Raw genomic sequence first — 21830 nt, forward strand, 5'->3', positions numbered from 1 at the left:
AGCACACGACACTTTAGCAGTTAAATCAGAGCCATAATTAAGTATAATTGATATTATTTTAACTTTTTTTTAAATTTTTAAGTATAAAAACACACTATTTCTAAAGGAAGCATGTACCAGTCCACCAAAACTCTACTTGCATAACATACATCCAGACAATAACTACAACACAACAATGACCACTGGCCTACACACAGCACACACATCTGATTCACAACAACAACAACATCACAACACCTGCATGGCAAAGGGTGATGGAACAACAGAAAATGTAAAACCAAATTACCAGATATCACTTCTCATATCAACATAGCGCCTGAAAAAATGAGGGGGGTGAGGATGATGGAAATGATGGTAAAGATGGTACAGCAGGGGGGGGGGGGGGACAGTTAAAACTTAACCAGGTGGTTAGAGAAACTGATCGCTTTAATTAGGGTTAGTTAATTTAAAACTAAAATTATAGGTTAAGAAACTATTATGTGAAAATAAAATGCTTTTTATTAAGGTTAATTAACAACAAAAAAATATAGAATTAATAAAGGTTAAAATAAGTTGTATGAATTTACTACCATAACTATATCTAGAATTATAAAGATGAGTGAGTATATTTTCAATAATTATTAACTACTGGTAATACGATGTTACACATTAATAAAATACATTCGTTGTTATTTGGTGCAACCAACATTTGTGGGTTTACACCCAGTGGGTTACTAAGTAATGTACTTAGAAGAATATGCTAAGAAAAAAATATTTAAAAATGTATTTGCTGTTATCTACATTGTCAGCACAGAATTAAGAATAAAGCAAATATGGAATTAGCATTGAATAATAATAAAAACAAATGCCTTTAACTAAATATTAAAATCATTTAAAATGTTTAAAAATAGACGATTAAAATTATTAAAATATTTGGTACTTAACATTCTCTAGTTACACATTATTGAAAAGTGAACAAAATAAAGCTTGCGACAAGAAAGGGTTCTTACAATATAATATCTACATGAGGTGGTACATTGTAAGAAAAGATTCAAGGGGGTAAATAATAATAATAAAAGTGTATTAAGTGCTACATAGAACCATTTATGTGAGAGTGATGTTATTGGACATAAAATCTGTCTACTTACTCATGAATAGACTGGTTCTGAAAGACTTCGTCAATATAATCTCCTGGTCGCTGGTGGGGAGGGAACTCTTCCCGACTCCTCCAGCCGTCGTCTCGGTCACTGTAGTAGCCATCAGGACGTTCGTTAATGTACCTATCATCCTGACTAGGAAGATCTATGAATTTAAGAAAAAAAATATTTTTCCATTTCAAATTTATCTAGATTTTTTTAGTTGGACTTAACAGTTGGGCAAACTTTTTTAATATAAAAATACAATCTTTAGAAGGAAAGGTGTGGTCAAATGGTAGCTTGTTCAGCTGTTAACTAAAACTTCTCAAGTTTGATCCCAGGAGAGAGTATGGACGTCCTTGAGTTCACCCAGCTCTGATGGGTACCTGATCAAGTTAGGGGAAGTAAAAGCAGCCGGGTATAGTGCTGACCACACCGTTCTTTCATACACCAAGCATATGGTCAAATGGTAAATTGTTCAGTTGTTAACTAAAATTTCTCAAGTTTGATCCCAGCTTTCATACACCAAGCATATGGTCAAATGGTAAATTGTTCAGTTGTTAACTAAAATTTCTCAAGTTTGATCCCAGAAGAGAGTATGGACGTCCTTGAGTTCACCCAGCTCTGATGGGTACCTGACTCAAGTTTGGGGAAGTAAAAGCAGCTGGGTATAGTGCTGACCACACCTTCCTTTCATACACCAAAGACAAGAAGCATGTGAACTCTACTTCATATGGCCTATGAATTGTTAAGTCTAAAAGGGGACCTTGACTTTAGGTTTTACTATGGCCGACCACTGGACAAAAAGAAATGAGACTGTAACAGACTGTATTTAATGAATTGTATTTGGAGTGAAACATGTGTGAAAGTTGAATACCGGGTTAATGGAAGTGAGCAATCAATCACTGTATTTTGCATGGTGTTTGGATTTCACTCACTGACTGAAGGGAGTGAATGTAGGGCTATATAATCAGGGTAAATTTGGGGTTAATGTTGGATTTTGTTACTCAGACGTTCAACTAAACTCACTGTTCTCTAAGGCTCGAGGCAATGCAACTCTGACGGGCAGGTCGTTGTCCAGCACGTAATGCCCGTCATAGCGCGTGTTCTCTGAGTTGGGGTATGCGCCAGGGGGCACTGCATGCCTGTGTGAGGATGTGGGGTCCTTCACGTAGACGTCCTCCTCTGACCTGACGCTGGGGCGGTAGATGTTGACGTCGTCCTTATCCCTGAGCCTTGCAGGTATCAGATCTGGTGGGTGGGAGGTTACATCAGCAGCTTAATTAGTTTGTTTGATTAAATGTTTGTTTATCAGTGTCTTAATTAATTTTTTATTTTTTTATTCTTTGTTTTTAATTAGTTATTAATTAGCTTTGTGTTGTTAGGTTGTAAATTACACTCAATTAAATATTATCTAGGTAAATGAATAAAATGGTAAGTAAATCTAATTAGCTAGTAAATATTTAATAACATCCCAATTAGTTTTTTATGTCAAGTTTTATGTTTTAGATTAAATTTCTGAATAACCATAAAAAATAGTCATTAAACCCTAATTAATGAGTTGTAATAACAGTTACATCAGGGTTAGATTAATACTGCAACCTTAGATTTTTTAAATATTGTTATATATTATTATTTTTTAAAATTATTAAGTTGTTTATTAATTCTGTCCTATAGTTATACATTTCAGTGAAGCAGACCATTTTTTAAATCAGTTTCAGATATTAGCCCATACAAAATATGAAACTTTAAAATAGTAATATTAAAGACATTTAAAATAATAGAGTAATTAAGGTGTAACAGTATATTTGTTTACTTTCATAACAATGAACCAAGTTAATTAAAGTTACGATGATGCCATTAGAATTTTATACCACAACATTTTTTTAAATACCAATTTCATCATTTAAAGAATTTTTTAATATGTTTAGCTAACTTTACCCCAAGAAAAATATTGTGAAAGTGTTGGCTAAACAAAACAAGTAGTTCTAATTAATTCTAATCCTAACCTGTTTCATTGCCTACAGCCCCTGGTGGAAGACCTGCTCCCAAAACTTGAGGACCCCTGTCCTCTGCCCTCCTGTCCTTGCTGACTATCAGCTGGAGCTTGTCCTTGCTTTTCTCCACAAGTTTCTTAGCATCAGACAGGGACAGGTTTTCTACTGGAGTGTTGTTGATCTGTCAGGTAATTAAAGGGACATAACATTTCATAAAAGTAATAAAATACAATGTTTTGTATTTAAAGGGACATAATATTTGATCAAAGTAATAAAATACATAACATTGTTCATCTGTCAGGTATTCAAAGGGACCTAACCTTTGTCAAAGTAATAAAATCCCTTGTTTATCTGTCGGGTATTTTAAGGGACATAACATTTGATAAAAGTAATAAAATACATAACCATAAAATAACACTGAATTTAAAAATAATATAATTGTTCTGTTTAAATTTGGGAATAATGTCTCATCTTAAACCAGCAGCTCTGAACTTCAATATGCTTTATTATCATCAAATAACTTTTTAAAAAAAAACAACAAAAAACAATAAACTTGTGATTCAATGTCAAATGAGGTAAATCATTAAAAGACATTTGATCAGAAAACATGAGACTTAATGTCAAACAACGTTAATTAATACAAGATATTTTATGAGAAAACATGAGACAACAGTGAATAAATGTGTCTATCATGTCCAACCTCACCTTCAGCACAGTGTCTCCTTCTTTAAGTGTGTGTTCATGAGCTGCCAATGAGTGAGGTATTATTTCTTTAACATACAGCTTGTAGCCAAGCACTATGCCAAACTCTAAAAAAATATACAAAAACATACATAATGATATTAGAGTATTTATAGGCTACCACACCTTAGTAAATAAAAACAACTATAACAGAACAATAGAACACACTTGTGTTAAATTTTATTAAAGTTAAAATAACATGCAGAACAATAGAATGATATATTCTGATATTTTTAGCTTGTGAGAACAATTTCTAGGCTAAAATATAAAAATAATACAGATCTACCTACAGGGGACAGAGTTGTCTAGCGGTAGAGAGATGGACTGCTAACCCGGAAGTCTCGAGTTCGAATCCGGGTTCAAGTCAGTACACCGTCCCTGAGTCCACCCAACTCTGATGGGTACCTAACTCACGTTAGGGAAAGTAAAGGCAGCTGGGCATAGTACTGACTACACTATCCCTTCATATGCCGAAGTTACAGAAACAAGTGAACTCTACTTCACTTGCCCTATAGACCGTCAGGTTTGAAAAGGGAACTTTACTCACCTACACCTTAATGAGAAGCAAGTTAGATCAACCTACCATCTTTCTTGTTTCTTTTGTTGAGTGTGATCTTAAAAGGTGGTGTCAGCCTCTCCTGTTGTGGGATGGGCAGGAGGATTCTTCGTCTGACAACCTGAAACAGGTTTTATATTCCAAATATTAACCCTTAAAACAACAATATTTCCGTGTAGGCCAATTAAAATATTAAATTCTCTGAAAAGAATATACCAAATGACCACCTTGTGTAAAAACTGGGATTAGCATAGGGAAGAAATTATTTCCAAGAAAAAATGCATAACTGATATCCCCATAAAATACATGTATGAGTTATTTCCCTATTAAGAACCAACATAAAAATAATTATTTCCCTTTATAAAACCAACATTATGTAGAAGACTCACCAGATTGACAGAGTTCCCACAATCCCTCAATACATTAATGGCAGTGGCATGGTCCACATTCTCCAGGGATATTCCATTCACTGTCACAATTCGATCATTGATCCTAGGTAAACAATGGCATCTTTTATTTACATGTATATCATTGACCTAAGCTAAACAATATAGGTATTGAAGACGGGGATTTAATTAAGCACTACATCATGTCAATAACCATCTAGATTCTCTAATGATTTGAAAACTATTTTTATATGTTTTCTTCACTCTGTGTACAGTTTTCTTGGTAAATTACAAACGAAAAGTTCTCAGTTTATATCTAGTAAAATTTTTAAGTATACCTAGAAACACATATACTATGTAAATCACCACTAAAAGCACATATACTACATGAATCACACTTAGAAACACAAACAATATAAATTGCACAGAGAAAAACATAACCACATAAATCACATTTAGAAATACATACTTCATAAATTACATCTGGCAACATATACTACATTAATCACATCTAGAAATATATACTCCACAAATTACAACTGGAAACATACACAAATCACATCTGTAATCACATACTCCACAAATCACATCTAGAAACATATACTGCATTAATCACATCTAGAAACATACTCCACAAATCACATCTAGAAACATATACTGCATTAATCACATCTAGAAACATACTCCACAAATCACATCTAGAAACATATACTGCATTAATCACATCTAGAAACATATACTCCACAAACCACATGTAGAAACATATACTACATTAATCACATCTAGAAACATATACTCCACAAACCACATGTAGAAACATACTCCACAAATCACATCTAGAAACACATACTCCACAAATCACATCTAGAAACATATACTACATTAATCACATCTAGAAACATATACTCCACAAACCACATCTAGAAACATATACTCCACAAACCACACCTAGAAACATATACTACATTAATCACATCTAGAAACATATACTCCACAAACCACATCTAGAAACATATACTCCACAAACCACATCTAGAAACATATACTACATTAATCACATCTAGAAACATATACTCCACAAACCACATCTGTAATCACATACTCCACAAACCACATCTAGAAACATATACTGCATTAATCACATCTAGAAACATATACTGCATTAATCACATCTAGAAACATATACTCCACAAACCACATCTGTAATCACATACTCCACAAACCACATCTAGAAACATATACTACATTAATCACATCTAGAAACATATACTCCACAAACCACATCTGTAATCACATACTCCACAAACCACATCTAGAAACATATACTGCATTAATCACATCTAGAAACATATACTCCACAAACCACATCTAGAAACATATACTACATTAATCACATCTAGAAACATATACTCCACAAACCACATCTAGAAACATATACTCCACAAACCACATCTAGAAACATATACTACATTAATCACATCTAGAAACATATACTCCACAAACCACATCTGTAATCACATACTCCACAAACCACATCTAGAAACATATACTCCACAAACCACATCTAGAAACATAAACCATATAAATGACATACTGTAGTTTTCCTTCAGCAGGCCCAGCCTTGAGCACATCTGAGATGGCCACTGAAGGGTCACCATTGGCGAAATGGGGGCTGTCCCTTCCTCCACTCACAGCTATGCCAAAACCAAAAGTTGGTGCCTGGGGAAGTAGTGGGAGTGTGTCATTAACTACAGGGTTATATTAAAGGGTCTTGTCCAGCAGAATCTATAGTCTGGTCAAAGGTTAGCACATATAAATTTTAAGCTTTGGTGTTTTTTGGCAGGTTGAGTTAAGGAAGTTTAGCTCTGCCAAAAGAGTTCTAGGTTAGTTTACTGGTCACAATGTTATTTTCTTAAACCAACTATATCGACATGGGACGACATGGTAGAGCTTATAACAGCTAACAGGTATTTCTTAAGTTCAAATCCCGAGATTGTTTCTGAAGGACGTCCAAGAATCCACCCAGCTCTGATGGTTACCTGACTCATTTCAGGGCATAGTGCTGACCATATTATCCCTCATTTGCCGAGGTAACTGAAACAAATAAACTCTTCTTCATCTACTCCATGTGTCTTGGGCATAAACAGGATAAGAAGATGAACTTTCTCGACTACCCAGCATTGAAGAGAAAGTGGGAATTTATCTATTTCTATGCCAAAAGGAACAACCAACATATTAAAGCTGAAATACAGAACTCATTACTTAGTGAACACAATGTCTACATCACAACCATTATAGAGATAAAGAAAAAATTAACTGATGTGTTAGCTAGTCAGAACACTATAGACTACCGATGTTTTGATGATTTGTGTCAGAGAACACACTCTCTACTAAATGACTGCTACAGAAATATAAAAAAAAAACATCCTTGTCCCACATAGGCCTATAGTCCAAAAGATGTTAATGTTTATTTACACTTGTTAAGTAGACCTAATGTGAGAGCACACAATGACAACTACAGAAATAATTTTTTAAAAACCATTCTTGTCTCATAGATAGTCCAAATGCTGTTAATGTTTATTTACACTTGTAAAGTACAACAGATAGTGAGGTCATATCAACATTTTTCAAACCAATATTTGTTTTACACACACATGACAAGGGTATGCAATATATCATTACATAAACATGTCTCAACTTTTTTTAGTTTGTATAGCTGTACAAGTCTAACAGACAGCTCAGTGTAGGACAGCCAGTATATAACAGTTAATACATCTTAATACAGCCTGCATACAGTGGATAATACAAGATGTGGCATGATACTAGTAGATGTTAGTTCAGTATGTTAATTACAAAGATGAAGGACATGTATAGCCCCATTACTGTAGCACCTGGGTGTAAGAGCAGTGTTTCTTTCATGAATTCATCTGTGTGTACACTACTGCTCACAACGTCCCTCCCAGGACATAATAGAAATTATATATATACCCTATGTAGAAAATATATCTATAATAATAGTTTCGCTGTCTGTCTGTCTATCTATCTATCTGACAAGAACGCTCTAGAGAAAACACAAGCAAATTAAAAACATGCATAGTAATTCGAAAAACGAAGTATGACGTCGTCACATTTAGCATAGAGTAGAAAATAATCTCAAGCCGGAGAGTGCACACAGTAATATGACGTCATTGATTCTCGAGTAAACATTGAATAAAAAGGCAATTTTGTCTAATCTAAATGGTTTGCGTGAAGAGTTTCTTGCATACAATTCTTCGGGTAGGGGCGAAGCCCCACCCCCGCGTAAGAACGTCTGAGCCCCCCACCCTCCCCAACTCAAAAGAAATTTCCTCATCGATACTCTATTAATAAAATTACCGCCTAATTAATGAGTCTAATCTAAAAAGTGGTTTTCTTGCAATTTCTTTAATGCAATTCTTCGGGTAGTGGCTAAGCGCGACACCAGTGTTTCTTTCAGAAGCTCCTCCTCCCAAGTAGAGTTGCCTGAAAGAAACTCTTAATGCGACTTTTGTCATTGAGATTAGGTGCATGTTTTAGGGATATGCCTATGACTATATTTTGAATAAATTAAAGTACCGAGAAAATAGACAGCACTATCAACCTAGCGCCCGTTGTATCCTCCCTCAACGGGCCATTTTTCTCGTACTTAAATAAGCGTCTCTGTCCCTCCCCCACCAGGAGAAAATGGTCTGAAAGAAACCCTGTTTATGAGGCTATATCCATTATCTAATCATGTTATAATTTTAGTAATTAGTCTCCCAATTGTTTAAATGCACAAATAATTTTTGTATGCTATGATAATTTAAAAATAAAATAAAAATCAGAGTAACTCTACTTCATCTGTTCCCTCTGGTCTGAGAGGGTATGTAACTCTATTATGACTACCTGATCTCTACAGTTTGAACAAAAAGCTGTGCAAGAAGTTTCTGTCTTACCTTATGAAGGGTAACTTGGTGGGTCTCCCATGCCACATTAGGACCATTCTGTTGGAGGAAGAAAAAAATATTTTTTTAATAAAGATCAAAGCTACAATGTTTACAATTAATTAATTACATGTCTCATTAGTTCCACAGTGTTCTAACCAAAAATGTGTCATGTGTTCAGACTGTCCATGTTTGATGTATACATAAAGTCCACATGGTCTGTAACAGACTGTGAGTTAAACAACAGAACTACACTACCATTAGTTTGTTTCAATCCTAGTATAGGATGTTTTCTATATGTTTCAGGCAAGACTAGCTTAAGGCTAGCTATTAAGACAACCCATCTATTTATGTGTAGTATCTATAACAGCAATACCACTCTATATAATGGTAACCTGATTTCTTAAGGAAACAAAATAATTGTAGGCAATGTTTTTTACTAGTCAAAAGGTAAAAGATTAACCATCTTTTTATGTGTGGTATCTCTAACAGTAATACCGCTCTATATAATGGTAGTCTAACATTAAAAATGATTTCTTAAGGATACAAAACAACTGTAGGCAATGTTTTTACTAGTCAAAAGATTTTTATAGAAAGCAACTTTATAGAGAAATCAAGTATGAACTTAATTAAACTTTGCATATTTTTAATTGTGTTTTCAATAATAAGTACTTATTTATAAAACAAACATGCAGTGTAAGTCCCCCCAATGTGAGTCAAAAGGTATTCTCATGACAAACCTTATACAGGAGGTAGGCTACACAGAAGTGTATTAGAAATAATTAACTCCAATCTTCAACCTAGCAAACCTAACCCCTGTCTTATTCACAACAGGGAGGTACCCATTAAACTAAGTAACACAATTATTGTACCATTGTTAGTCAACTTGAAAGGTGTATTTAAACATGAAATTAGAAAACCCAACACATGCAAATGAAATAAAATAATCCCAGAGAAATGTGAAGACATCCACCAATGTGTAAACTAAGCTCCTGCATACCTTGTATGCCAAAACATTGACAGGTAACTTCATGCTGGTCAGCTAGTGGACTAGTGTGTACCCTAACACTGGACACATGGCTGTGTGCTTCGTTAACTCAATAATTAATTTATGATTTTAATGAGTCTTCTCTTTACAAATCACAGTGATAGTCTATTTATAAATAAAACTGTTAACAATGCTTAGTTCAAAAGCAACTGAGTCTACAGTCTCTCAACAAAATTTCAACTCTTCTATAATCACATAAACATGATTAAATGGTTCTGTTTTGTCTTTGTTTAATTTTAAGTGCTTATTAATGAGATTTAAACGAGAGATCATATTTCATAATGAAATTTAATGACTCTTTATAAAATACCAGTCTATTTTAAAACAATTCTAAACGAGTATAAAACTGTCGTTTGAGTTTGTAATATAAAAAAAATAAAACCACTCTCAATCCTATCAACAAATGTTTGACACAACCCATAAGAATCCGCTCTAGCCTTAAAAAAAAAATGTGAACACAAAATCCGTCAAATGACTGCCATTACTTCCCACAGCACATAAAGAAAACCAAAAAGCGTGAAAGCGGTAAGGCCCCCTAAAAACGGGGAAATCTCGTGTCCTCATGTCTATTTTTAGCCCGGCCTCCGTCTCAAAAACACAACAATGAAAACGATAACAAACCAGGGGGGGAATCGATACCGTGTTTAAACATAAACATACCGCTATGCGTTGTTTTGTAGGCGTGGTATCGAATACAAATAGGTATTAGGGTTGGTTTGATCGTACACAAGTTTGTATATCACAGCTGTAAGAGAGTCAACAATGTCCACTTAAGGTGGACAAGGGGTAAATATTATCGTTGGGTCCGCGGCGGGGTCTGTTTGACCGCTCGCACCTCACGGCGCACGATGTACAGCAACACACATGGCGAGTGTCAACTCCAGCTGACCAACACACATGGCCAATGTCAACTGGAGCTGACCAGCACACGTTTGACCAGATGGCCCTAGTGTCAATATTGGTTTGGACTGTAATCCCAGTGCCATACAATTTTATAAAAATATTTACCCATCTAGATACGCCTTAGGTTAAAAATAAGTGAGTGAAAGTTTGCAAAGAAGAGTATACGAGTTTACTAGCCGAATTTACAAATACTTATAACGTAAGAAGATTCCTGTTTAGACCAAGAGATGTATTTGTAAGCTGAAGAAGAGTTCATATTTCTTGACCTAAACATAAGAAGGGATGGTGTCATGTGGTTAGCGTTATGCCCAGCCGCCTTTACTTTCTCCAACTAAGTCAGGTACTTATCAGAGCTGGGTGGACTCAGGACATGTCCTACAGTCAATAGTCCGAACTGAGATCCGAACTCGCGACATTGCGGTAACAGCCAAACGCTCTACCATTCGACCACACCGCCCCTACATATACTCCTACAGGCCTAATTAAAACTCCAGTAATTGAATGGGGCCTTGTTATTGGCGATAAGAGTATGAATAGTCGACATGTACTTAAGTTGGTTACATAATTATTAATTTAGGTTCGTACTAAGTAACGTATTGGCCTTTACTAAAGGTTAACCCTAGCTAAGACAAAACGTTTAGGCGTCTAGTTTTGGTCTATTGAAATAAGTAGGTAAAAATATAAACAACAGTGTTTCTTTCAGCCATTGTCTCTTAAAGAGATGCCTGAAAGAAACTCTGGTTTTAAAAACCTGTAAATACAAACACCACGAATGTTTACATTGTTGGTGCATGAAATTCTGACGAAGACCGTATATCATAGCATCAATGTTTTGCTTTGTTAACACAACTTCCTGTTTTCCCATTCATTCATGTATTTATGTATTAGTACAATACAGTGTCATTCATAAAGACATGCTTTGTTAGAAGCTAGGAGCGTGCAGCCAAGCCGTGCGCTTACATGCAATAAGGCGGTACATGCAATAACCGATACATGCACATAAATGCGCCGGTCAAACTGACACAGCACATGTAATAAAACTGTATGCTACAGCCCTGTTATTTTATGGAGATGTTTACATTAAAAATTAGCACCACAGTGAGAGTAGAGTTAGAACATAGACTAGGTGATGGGTTAGCTAAACCATTCTAGGGCTATAAACCATATAATGCGCTAAAATGTATATCGCTTTGTAAGTCAGGACCAAAACAATGTAATTTAGTAAATTATTTTCATCGTTACAAAGAATTTTGATGTACTTTAAAATATTTAAGCAACACGGCCTTGTTACTTAACGCACATTTTAAAAAAAACTGAAATAATTTTAAAAATAATCTTATTATCTTTTCGATGGTTAACTGATGAAGTCCTTTTTACTGATGAAGTCCTTTGGTCTACACGTTGGTAAAGATATTTCTCGTTAATACAAACAATAAAACACGCTACGATAAAACACGCCAGCATATTTCGTTTTGTCTCGGTCATTTATCTCGCGTCCATTAAAATGTTAACAGGATTACACACCCTCCCCGCTTATCCCACCCAGGGTCGTGGCATTCATAAACTTAAATCCACCCCGCCGTCCCTCCCCCTCTATCCCCAATGATTCACACCCAAACATCAAACACCGAGGCTCTCATTTGTTCGGTGGAGGGTATGAAATTCCTGGCCGGCAGGGAGGTATGAACTGTCCCGGCAGGGAGGTATGAACTGTCCCGGCAGGGAGGTATGAACTGTCCCGGCAGGGAGGTATGAACTGTCCCGGGTACACGGGGTGCGGGAGGAGATGTCCAGGTACTTGGGTCAGGAATGTGGGGCAGGTGTCAAACAAGGATCAGCTGGTCGTTTGGCTGGGTCATAACAGACAACATACGGTGGGGACGGGTGAGGGGTGGGAGATGGACAATCCATTTGACGGCTGATTATTTGAAGATAACTTGTATAAATTATGGACGGGGACATATTTTTTAAGATAAATGTTCGAAGTTTTTGCTCAATTAGACAATAGTTTATTTTTGTAAAAAAATTAAGTTTGCTTAGATTTGTAATACATAAAACAGCGATTGAAAGATAGATACGCAGTGTCAACATGTTAGCGAATATTTATGATCCTAATAAAGAAAAGGGACGGCGCGGCCTAGCTGCAGAGCCGTAGACTGATAACTCGGAAGTTTTGAGTTGGAATCCGGGTTCGAATCAGCTGTCCACCCAGCTCCGATGGGTACCAAATTCACCTTTATTAGGCTAACCACACTACTTATTCGTATGCCGAAGTCAAAGAAACAGGTTAACTCTACCTCAGTTTGAAATAAAACGGAAGATTTACTTTCGCTATTTAAAGTGTTTTGGAAAACATTTTTTACCAAGCAAAGATTCTACAAATGACTTAAGTTCTAAGGCACGGGTTCCCAACCTGGGGGTCGCGACCCCCTTGGGGGTCGCGAAGGTCTTTCTGGGGGGTCGCCAACTGGTATACTAAACCTTAGTAATTTGAAACAAAACATAAATATTTAGAAGAATTTTTGAAATTCGGCTTCATTAACATCACTGGAAATGTAATAGAGAAGAAACAAAGCGCACTGTACAAAGTTGTTCTCAGTCACGAATCTATGAAATCTTCAAAATTAAAACGCCATTTGAGACGAGTCATTCGGAACACACCAAAAATATATGGAGTTATTTCGTCGGTAAGAAGTTAGTTGCAAACGCCAGAGACTTGATCGAACAGGAGGTTTTCACCAGCATTAGTGCAAGCATCAAATGAAGTCGCGATAGAAAACGCCAAGCAAAAAAAAAAAAAAAACAATAGGAGAAAATCTCATCAAGCGCTGCATGTACGTAAATGTTAAATAACACATTTTTATCTAAATTAAGCTTTCACCATTGTTTGCTTTTCAAGTTGATAAATCAACAGACGTGAGTTCGTGTTCGCAGTTGCTGGTCTGTGTCTATATTCATGCGGATGATAGCAAAGAAGAGTTGCTCTTTTGTGAAGATAGCATGGAGAAAATAAATACCCTTTTTGAAACTGGATGATTAAAATGGGTTAGAACGGCTGTGGGGGTTTGTACGGATGGTGCGCCATATATGTTTAGCTCAAAATCGGGCTTTCAGAAAACAGAAAAGATTTAGCTCCCTAACCACTGCCCTAACCAATCGACATCAAGAGTCCATTGCAAGTATAAGTCGTAAATTATATAAAATCTGGAGCCTTCAAAGAACTGAGCAAAAAGATTACTATAGATCACGAGGTTCTGCTCTTCTACACTACAGTACGCTGGCTGTCAAACGAAATGTTGTAAATTGTGTTTTTGAATTGAAATCTGAAATCAAATTGTTCTTGGAAAAGCAAAGGAAACAAGACTTTTTGGTATACTTAAAACGACATAGAGTGGTTGGAGAGAGTATCATACCTAGCAGATGTGTTCGAACATCAAGATAAGCTTAACCTGAAGCTTCAGTGAAAATGAACGAATATTATAACTTTCCATGATAATCTCGGGGCATTTTTACCAAAGCTGCATAATCGGTAAAGAAAATAAATCTTGGAAATATTGTAAATTTGAGAAACTCTGCGGTGTGGTAGATGAATCTGATTGTGAGATAATTAAAATTTTGAAAGAGGCGATTTCTGGGCATCTTGAATCTCTTGAAAACGAACTGCATCGCTATTTCTCTGAGCTGAAAAAAGAAGAATCTGCATTTACGCATTACCCATTCTCTTCTTCCCTTGATGTTGCCAGCATTCCCGATGAATTACAAGATGAATTATTTGATTTGCAGAATGATTCCGAGTAAGATGAAAAACTGCAGACACAATTTTGGTGTAGTATTCACCATTCATACCAAAACGTAAATTGATTGACTTTTCGAGAACATATTTTCAACACTATTCTTCGATTAAAAACAAAATTAAGATAATTATAATGACATAGGTTGGCGTTGACAAATTTTTTTAAAAAATTAAACACTTAACCACGAAGGTTTAGTGAATAGTATGCAATTTTACTCATGCTATTAAAATAGTTCTCAAGAGTAGTTCATATTGAAAGTCTATTAGAAAATCTTATTTTAGTGCTTATTAATTTCCATACTAATTTCGGCTTTTTAATTCTATGGGGGTCGCGGGTCACTTACTTTTTATAAAGGGGGGTCGCCACTCGAAAAAGGTTGGGAACCACTGTTCTAAGGTATACCGAAATCCAGCAGTTAAGAGTAGAATGTACTAGATCCACAAAATACAAATTCTGACCCTCCATCACACAGACTCTCCAAAAGAACCATATATCTAATTTAAAAATTACATGCTTTTCATAACTATCAATCATCAATACGTATGACGATCTGGGACGTCAAGTAAAATAATATTATTTATCCTAGACATCTATGGTTGTTTTATGACCGGGACTAGCACAAATATTTGTACAGGAATTCCCGCTCCGCTGTCTACAAACTTTTATCTACAAGCCTATATCATCCGTGCACCCATACGGATATAAGCATAGATTACTATCAACAGTGTTCTAAACTTTTGCCTTCGGATGCCGTTAGTTAAAAAAAACCATATTATTTTACCTATCGCTTAAAAACTGTAGCAGCATTAGTTTCAAATATAAATGTATGTACGCTAATCCTGAATTAATACCAAGGTGCATTTTCTAAGTTATTTCTCAAATATAGATGGAGATGCAAGACATCGACCCAATACTTAAGCCCTGGCCTCTAATACCTTACCCTACCCCCCCCCCCCCCATACACACCATCACCTACAGTAAATCACATTACAATCAAATGATCACGCACTGCCTGATTGAACATACCAACACAGGCATTTAAAAAACATGCTGTACATTAATGAAGCAATGTCAACATCGACATGTGTCGTAGCATAACGATTAAATCAAGTATTTGAAATGTATTTAGATCTATCTACTAAACTGCGCGAGAGGAAAGCTTGACAATCACTACCGAGAGGTTAGTCACATTTAGGATATTATTGAATTACATTTGTGTCCCTCACAACATAATAACGATACTCCTGTCAGCAAATTAATAAACTAAATAAACGTTTATTTTGTTTATAATGTCAATCCATTAGAAAAGAATTTTTTAAAAAGCAGATGATGAAATGATAGATGAAAATATAGATGTCAGTAACCAGTGACTGCTAGCACGCAAAATAGAGTAGACGAAAGCAAATCAAACTTACATCGTTGAAACGGTTGTTGGCGTACAAGTTCGTCCATTTCATCTTCATCCTCGTCCACCAAATGGACCTCAAAAGTTAACAAAGTATCCACTGTCTGACGAAATGAACACACCAATGCAGTTTACATCGTGGTTCGATTCTACTTATGCGTTGACGAAATGACCACAACTGCTGTTTACGATGAGGTACGATTCTAACTGAACCCTTGAAGAAATTACCACTGCTGTTTACATTGTGATACTGTTCTAGCTTAACCCTTGACGAAATTACTAGAACACAAGTCTACATGGTGGTCCGATACTAACTTAACTATTAACGAAATGACTACAAAATCTGTTCACATTATCGAAAGTCTTCAACTTAACCTTTAACGAAACGACTACAATATCTGTTCACATTATCGAAAGTCTTCAACTTAATCCTTGACGAAATGACCACAATTGCTGTTTACATTGTGATACGATTTAACCCTACATTCACAAGACTTTCCGCTGTAGTGTTTTCATAGATTTCTCCCACAACACATGGAAAACGGCGCATCACAATACCCAGCAGTTCATTTCCGCCGCTACATTCTCAATGGAAAGAAATACGTCTGGTAAGTTTGATCACTTTCTCCCACGAACTGCCTAGGTTTAATATAGACGTCATGCATTATTTATAGCACAGACTCGAGTTTATGCACATTATACACTCGAGAATACGCCACACGGCGGTTTCGCCTTGAATAGCTCGATTATTTACACAGAGGTAGAGGACATGTTCACATTAACTTTCTTACAAGACAAGAAGGCAGGTTCGCATTAACTTTCTTGCAATACTAGAAAGCATATTTACATTAGCTTTTTGTTCTAACACATAAAAGATATGTAAATATTAACTTCCTTCCAAAGCAACAAGGCCTGTTCGCATTAAATGTTCTATCAATTCTTTCAAATTTCACCCACCAAAGCGCACGAGAAAATCATTTATATACTCAAAATAAATAACCACTTATTATATATAACTCAAATACTTCCCTGTCATACTAGAATCTACCTGTTTAACCCAAACCTAAACTACTCATAACCCTAAGCTCATCCTCCGCTTTTTACTTTCCTTAACGTTGGCTCTGACTAACTCAAACACCTTGTTTAAACTTGCGACTGCGACATGTGTACTATACAAGTCTAAAAAAAAAAACGAACACGCAACACGTTAGAAATAGTATACATGTTCCGTGGGAAAAATATTTTCATAGAACATTAAAATTTTTGCGAGTTTTTCCCCTAGACGCGTAAAGTATGCATATCGCAGGTGTAAACGCGGTATAACACTACCTACAGATTTGCGATGCCGATGAAAACACTACGAAATGACAGCACTACAAAAAAAATCCCAAACTATTCCTGTTTCCTACCTTTAACTTACTCTAGTGCCACATGGCGCTGTTAGATATGACATAGTTGAAACAACTAAATAAATCCACATCACTGACTATCAGCTACCTAAAGCTACATAACGAAGCGACCGCTAAACGGAAACACAGCTAAACTAGAAAATTGTGTTATAATATAAAAATATACATCTCCAACTATAATATTTGAATATGCGGCATCTAGAAAATTGTCTTATAATACACACATCATCGGACTCTAATACTTAAAGATGCGGCATTAGAAAACTCTTATAATACACACATTTCCAACTCTAATACTTGAAGATGCGGCATCTAGAAAATTGTCTTATAATACACACATCATCAGACTCTAATACTTAAAGATGCGGCATTAGAAAACTCTTATAATACACACATTTCCAACTCTAATACTTGAAGATGCGGCATCTAGAAAATTGTCTTATAATACACACATCATCAGACTCTAATACTTAAAGATGCGGCATTAGAAAACTCTTATAATACACACATTTCCAACTCTAATACTTGAAGATGCGGCATCTAGAAAATTGTCTTATAATACACACATCATCAGACTCTAATACTTAAAGATGCGGCATTAGAAAACTCTTATAATACACACATCTTCAAACTCTAATACTTAAAGATGCGGCATCTAGAAAACTGTCTTATAAAGCACACATTTTCAACTCTTATACTTAAAGCTGCGGCATCTAGAAAACTGTCTTATAATACACACACTATCAGACTCTTAAAATTGAAGCTGCGGCATCTAGAAAATTGTCTTATAATACACACATCATCAGACTCTAATACTTGAAGATGCGGTATCTAGAAAACTCTTATAATACACACACTATCAGACTCTTAAAATTGAAGCTGCGGCATCTAGAAAATTGTCTTATAATACACACATCATCAGACTCTAATACTTAAAGATGCGCTAGAAACCCCTGCTCCACCAACACAAACCCTAATCTAATCCACTTCCCTCTAGTATTACCCGACCAGATGCTATCTCAAGCTTTAACGACCACAGGAAACCACTACAACACCACTAAACACGAACGTAATTTGTGATATAACCTTCACACCACCTGTCATGACGTACAACGATCTCCCCACCCCCTCCCCCCCCCAACACACACCCTGCCTGCAATCTCTAACGACCCAACTATATCCAACCCCCCAACGTTCCACCAGCCAGATTGATCTCAAGGAGAAATCATATTTCCTGGCTATTTCTGTTATCTCGCGCTTGTCAAAAAACCACCCCCCCCCCTCCCCACACCCCTCTCACCCCACACTCCAGGTGATGGCTTCTAATGTTTTTAGATCTCACTTAAGGAGGGAACCTTAAAACCCGGCACTCAAGGAATCGTAAGGTCACTCGACGTTGCCTCGCCGATAAGGATCCGAGCAGGGAAATAATTTTTTTTTCTTCATACGACCTAAGGAAAACTTCAAGAGGAGATAATCCACTTGAGATTAGGGCACAGGGGAAACAATCGGGGAAAACACAAACTTTAAACATAATAGATAGTAAAACAATGTCAGCTTCAGCAAGTCACTATTTGTTAAAGAAAAAAAAACAGCGTCATTAAAAATGTGGATAGGTCTTAACCAAAACTGTGAAACGCCAATCGCAGAAAATGGTTGCAAGTTGACTCCAACAAATTGTTTCACAGGCAATGGATGGCACGTGTTTCTTTCAGACGTTTTTTTTTCTCCTGGGGGGGGGGGGGGGAATTTGAAACTTAGGGGGAGTGCAGACTAACGTAAATTTCCGACTGTAAATAAACTTTATATGTAAAATCTATTTCGTTCGAGGCGGATGGAAGGGGGGGGGGGTAAGTAGAAAGTAGACATGCTCCGGTTGAGGGGGGGGGGGGGGAAGAGTTGCCTGAACTCTGGTTTATTCAATCTTACATTGTTAATTACCAGCTGATTACCCGAACTATTTTCAATCAAGTCAAATCACGGCAAAGAAACAAATCACTTGGTATAAAATGCCCCCCCCCCCCCACAACTAAACGAAAGAAAGGCCGCCACGCTTATTGATTGGTGTTGATCACAGCCGATCAAAGTGATCAAAGAAATACTTCACGTACACGGCCTTATGAACAAGTTAGCATGTATGGCTACAGGGGTCTTGGGAAAGGTTAGAAAGTCACATTAGTATCCAGCTTAGTCACACGTTTATACTTTATTTATGACGAGCATACAAAGGAATTTTACAAGTCAAATCAGTAGTAGCTTACATACAAGTTAATGGGACGGAGTGGTCTTGCGGTAGAGAGATGGACTGCTCACCCGTAAGTCTCGGGTTCAAGTCAGTAGACCCTCCCTGGGTCCACCCAACTCTGATGGGTACTTAGGGTAAGTAAAGGCGACTGGTCAAAGTGCTGACCACACTATCCCTTCATATGCCGAGGTCACAGAAACAAGTGAACTCTACTTCACTTGCCCCATAGACTGTCAGGTTTGAAAGGGAACTTTACTTACATACAAGTTATAAACTAATTTCAACACGACGGGTCTCGGAGCATTAAGAGGAATTTAAAAAGAATAAAAAACAAATAAGTAATAGTATAGCCACGTAATTTGAACATGATAGACCAATCAGAAGGCATACACACATTGGAATATATCACTGATAATGCATTCCTTGAGAAATAAACAGCGCTATAAGTTTAGACCGTGTGGCATCCAACATATTCAACACAAGTCGATGTGAAATAAATCACAGAAAAAGACGTAACAGGCAAATCAGCAGTGAATATAAGAAAAATTTGGTCTGTGAAAGGTATTTTTAACATCAGTTATATGAGAAAAAAAACCCCACTGAACAAACGTTATATTATGCGCTACTATACAGAATAATCGATTAGAATTCACACATCACTGTTTTTTTTATATACAATTTAAACCCAAAAAAAAAATGTCTGTGCACGAAAACGACTACCTTTCTTAACTTTTGACCAAAACTTAAGAATGTCAATTACCCCCTTCTTTTTCTATACTTAAAAGATTAACCCTAAAAACATAGCCTTGACCCTACACACACAATAAACAGCACCTATCTACGCTACCACTCCAAGCTTTCATTTCACAATGATAAAAAAATAATCCCGAAGATAAGACTCCGACGGCTAATTCCAGTAACCACACGGCCCTATCATAAACTTTTTAAAACTGTTCCGGGCGTAAATTTAAACATTCACTTCTATAGATCTTACTTCCAGTAACAATCGAATGTAAACTTTTTATTTTTCAAATTTGCCTCCGAAAGGGGACCTCACTGTGATAACGGGGTGTGGAGTTACCGGCCTTATATTAAGACTAGGGCCCCTTTTGTCCGCGGCGCTTGAGAGACCGTATCATCGACACAGTCGACATTGCTGGCATTCCGTTCTCGTGCCTGGTTACAATGTATGCCCGAGGGGTGGGGGGACTGAGGGTGGGGGTGTGGCAATTACCGTAAGAAAAAAAAAAGAACCAATTTCACCTGTGGAATTCTAAGTTGGCGACCGTCATGGAGAGCCGGTTGTTTTGGCTGTCCGTGTGTGTGTAGTGACATGCTGGCTGCTCGTAAGGTCAGTAAGTTGTTTGTGACGGGCTTATGATGGGCTCAGCAGGAGTTTTTTAAAAGACCGGATACATAAACAGCGAACTTGTTCATAGGTACATCGATTGATTGGAAAGGGTGTGTGTTGGGGGGGGGGGTGTGAGAGAGAAGGCAGGTACAACTTAGGAAAAAAGAAAATCAAGGAAAACTACAATGCATTTTCATCATATTGTATGTGTCTTCATGCTTTAAAATTTTTCTCTTCGACGCTGCTACAAAAAAAAAACCCTGTTGAAACTCAACACATCAACAAACAGTGAATGATTGGGGAGTCAGATAAAATAGAAATAAAAAAAAATATTAAAAAATAAGCGATGAAAATGAAGTGAAATTACTAAACATTTAAAAAAAAACCGTTCCCTCCCATTTTGCCAGAGAAACCTGAGTAAATAAAATACGTCTTTGCCCAAGCCGGTAGTGTGCAAATCCGTGCTCGCGTGCAAGGAGATTACTTAGTGGTCGCTTTTTGAATTGAAACAGACCTAACCATTGGCTCGCGGTCCCATTGTTGACATTGGCAGTGAGAGGTGGCATGAATGGAATTTTGGCTATAAATGAATTACGTAAATGTTGATCCGGAGGTGTGTTCGGGCTTAGAGAGTACATGCAGGGGAGGGACGGGCATGGAGGTAAGGGCAGGGAGGACTAAGACAAGTGGGGTCATGAAACAAAACGCGGCGGTTTGAGAGTTTAGGACAGAAATAGTTTATGGTGTGCTTGACCAAGCTAATCCTGCTTTAGTGAACAGGTAGCTTTTATCCCGGGCAAGTTCTAACGGTATTGATGTATACAACGTGTATACAACAAAAGGTCTTTTCTTGTAGGACTTGAATCTCTGCATGTCAACATACTTGAGACGGAAGTCTTTTAGAACATGCCCGGTGAGGGGCGGCACTTGAGGTGTAAC

General features: G+C 36.7%; 1 protein-coding gene across 2 annotated transcripts in view; it reads right to left on the reverse strand.

Moving 5' to 3' along the window:
• Positions 1-21830, reverse strand: part of LOC131953766 (tight junction protein ZO-1) — a 190528-nt gene that overhangs the window by 88774 nt on the left and 79924 nt on the right. For both annotated transcript variants that reach the window (XM_059317126.1, XM_059317125.1), the window contains exons 5-13: positions 8749-8796; positions 6390-6514; positions 4799-4901; positions 4437-4530; positions 3818-3921; positions 3125-3293; positions 2145-2366; positions 1128-1281; positions 287-316 (exon numbers count right to left, since the gene is read on the reverse strand). In XM_059317126.1, the coding sequence (XP_059173109.1) occupies positions 287-316; positions 1128-1281; positions 2145-2366; positions 3125-3293; positions 3818-3921; positions 4437-4530; positions 4799-4901; positions 6390-6514; positions 8749-8796 (1049 nt within the window). The remainder of the gene's footprint in view (positions 1-286; positions 317-1127; positions 1282-2144; positions 2367-3124; positions 3294-3817; positions 3922-4436; positions 4531-4798; positions 4902-6389; positions 6515-8748; positions 8797-21830) is intronic.

This window comes from Physella acuta, unplaced genomic scaffold, assembly GCF_028476545.2.
Source record: "Physella acuta isolate Inbredline_101_S28 unplaced genomic scaffold, ASM2847654v3 ptg000950l, whole genome shotgun sequence".
Taxonomy (NCBI): Eukaryota; Metazoa; Mollusca; class Gastropoda; family Physidae; genus Physella; species Physella acuta.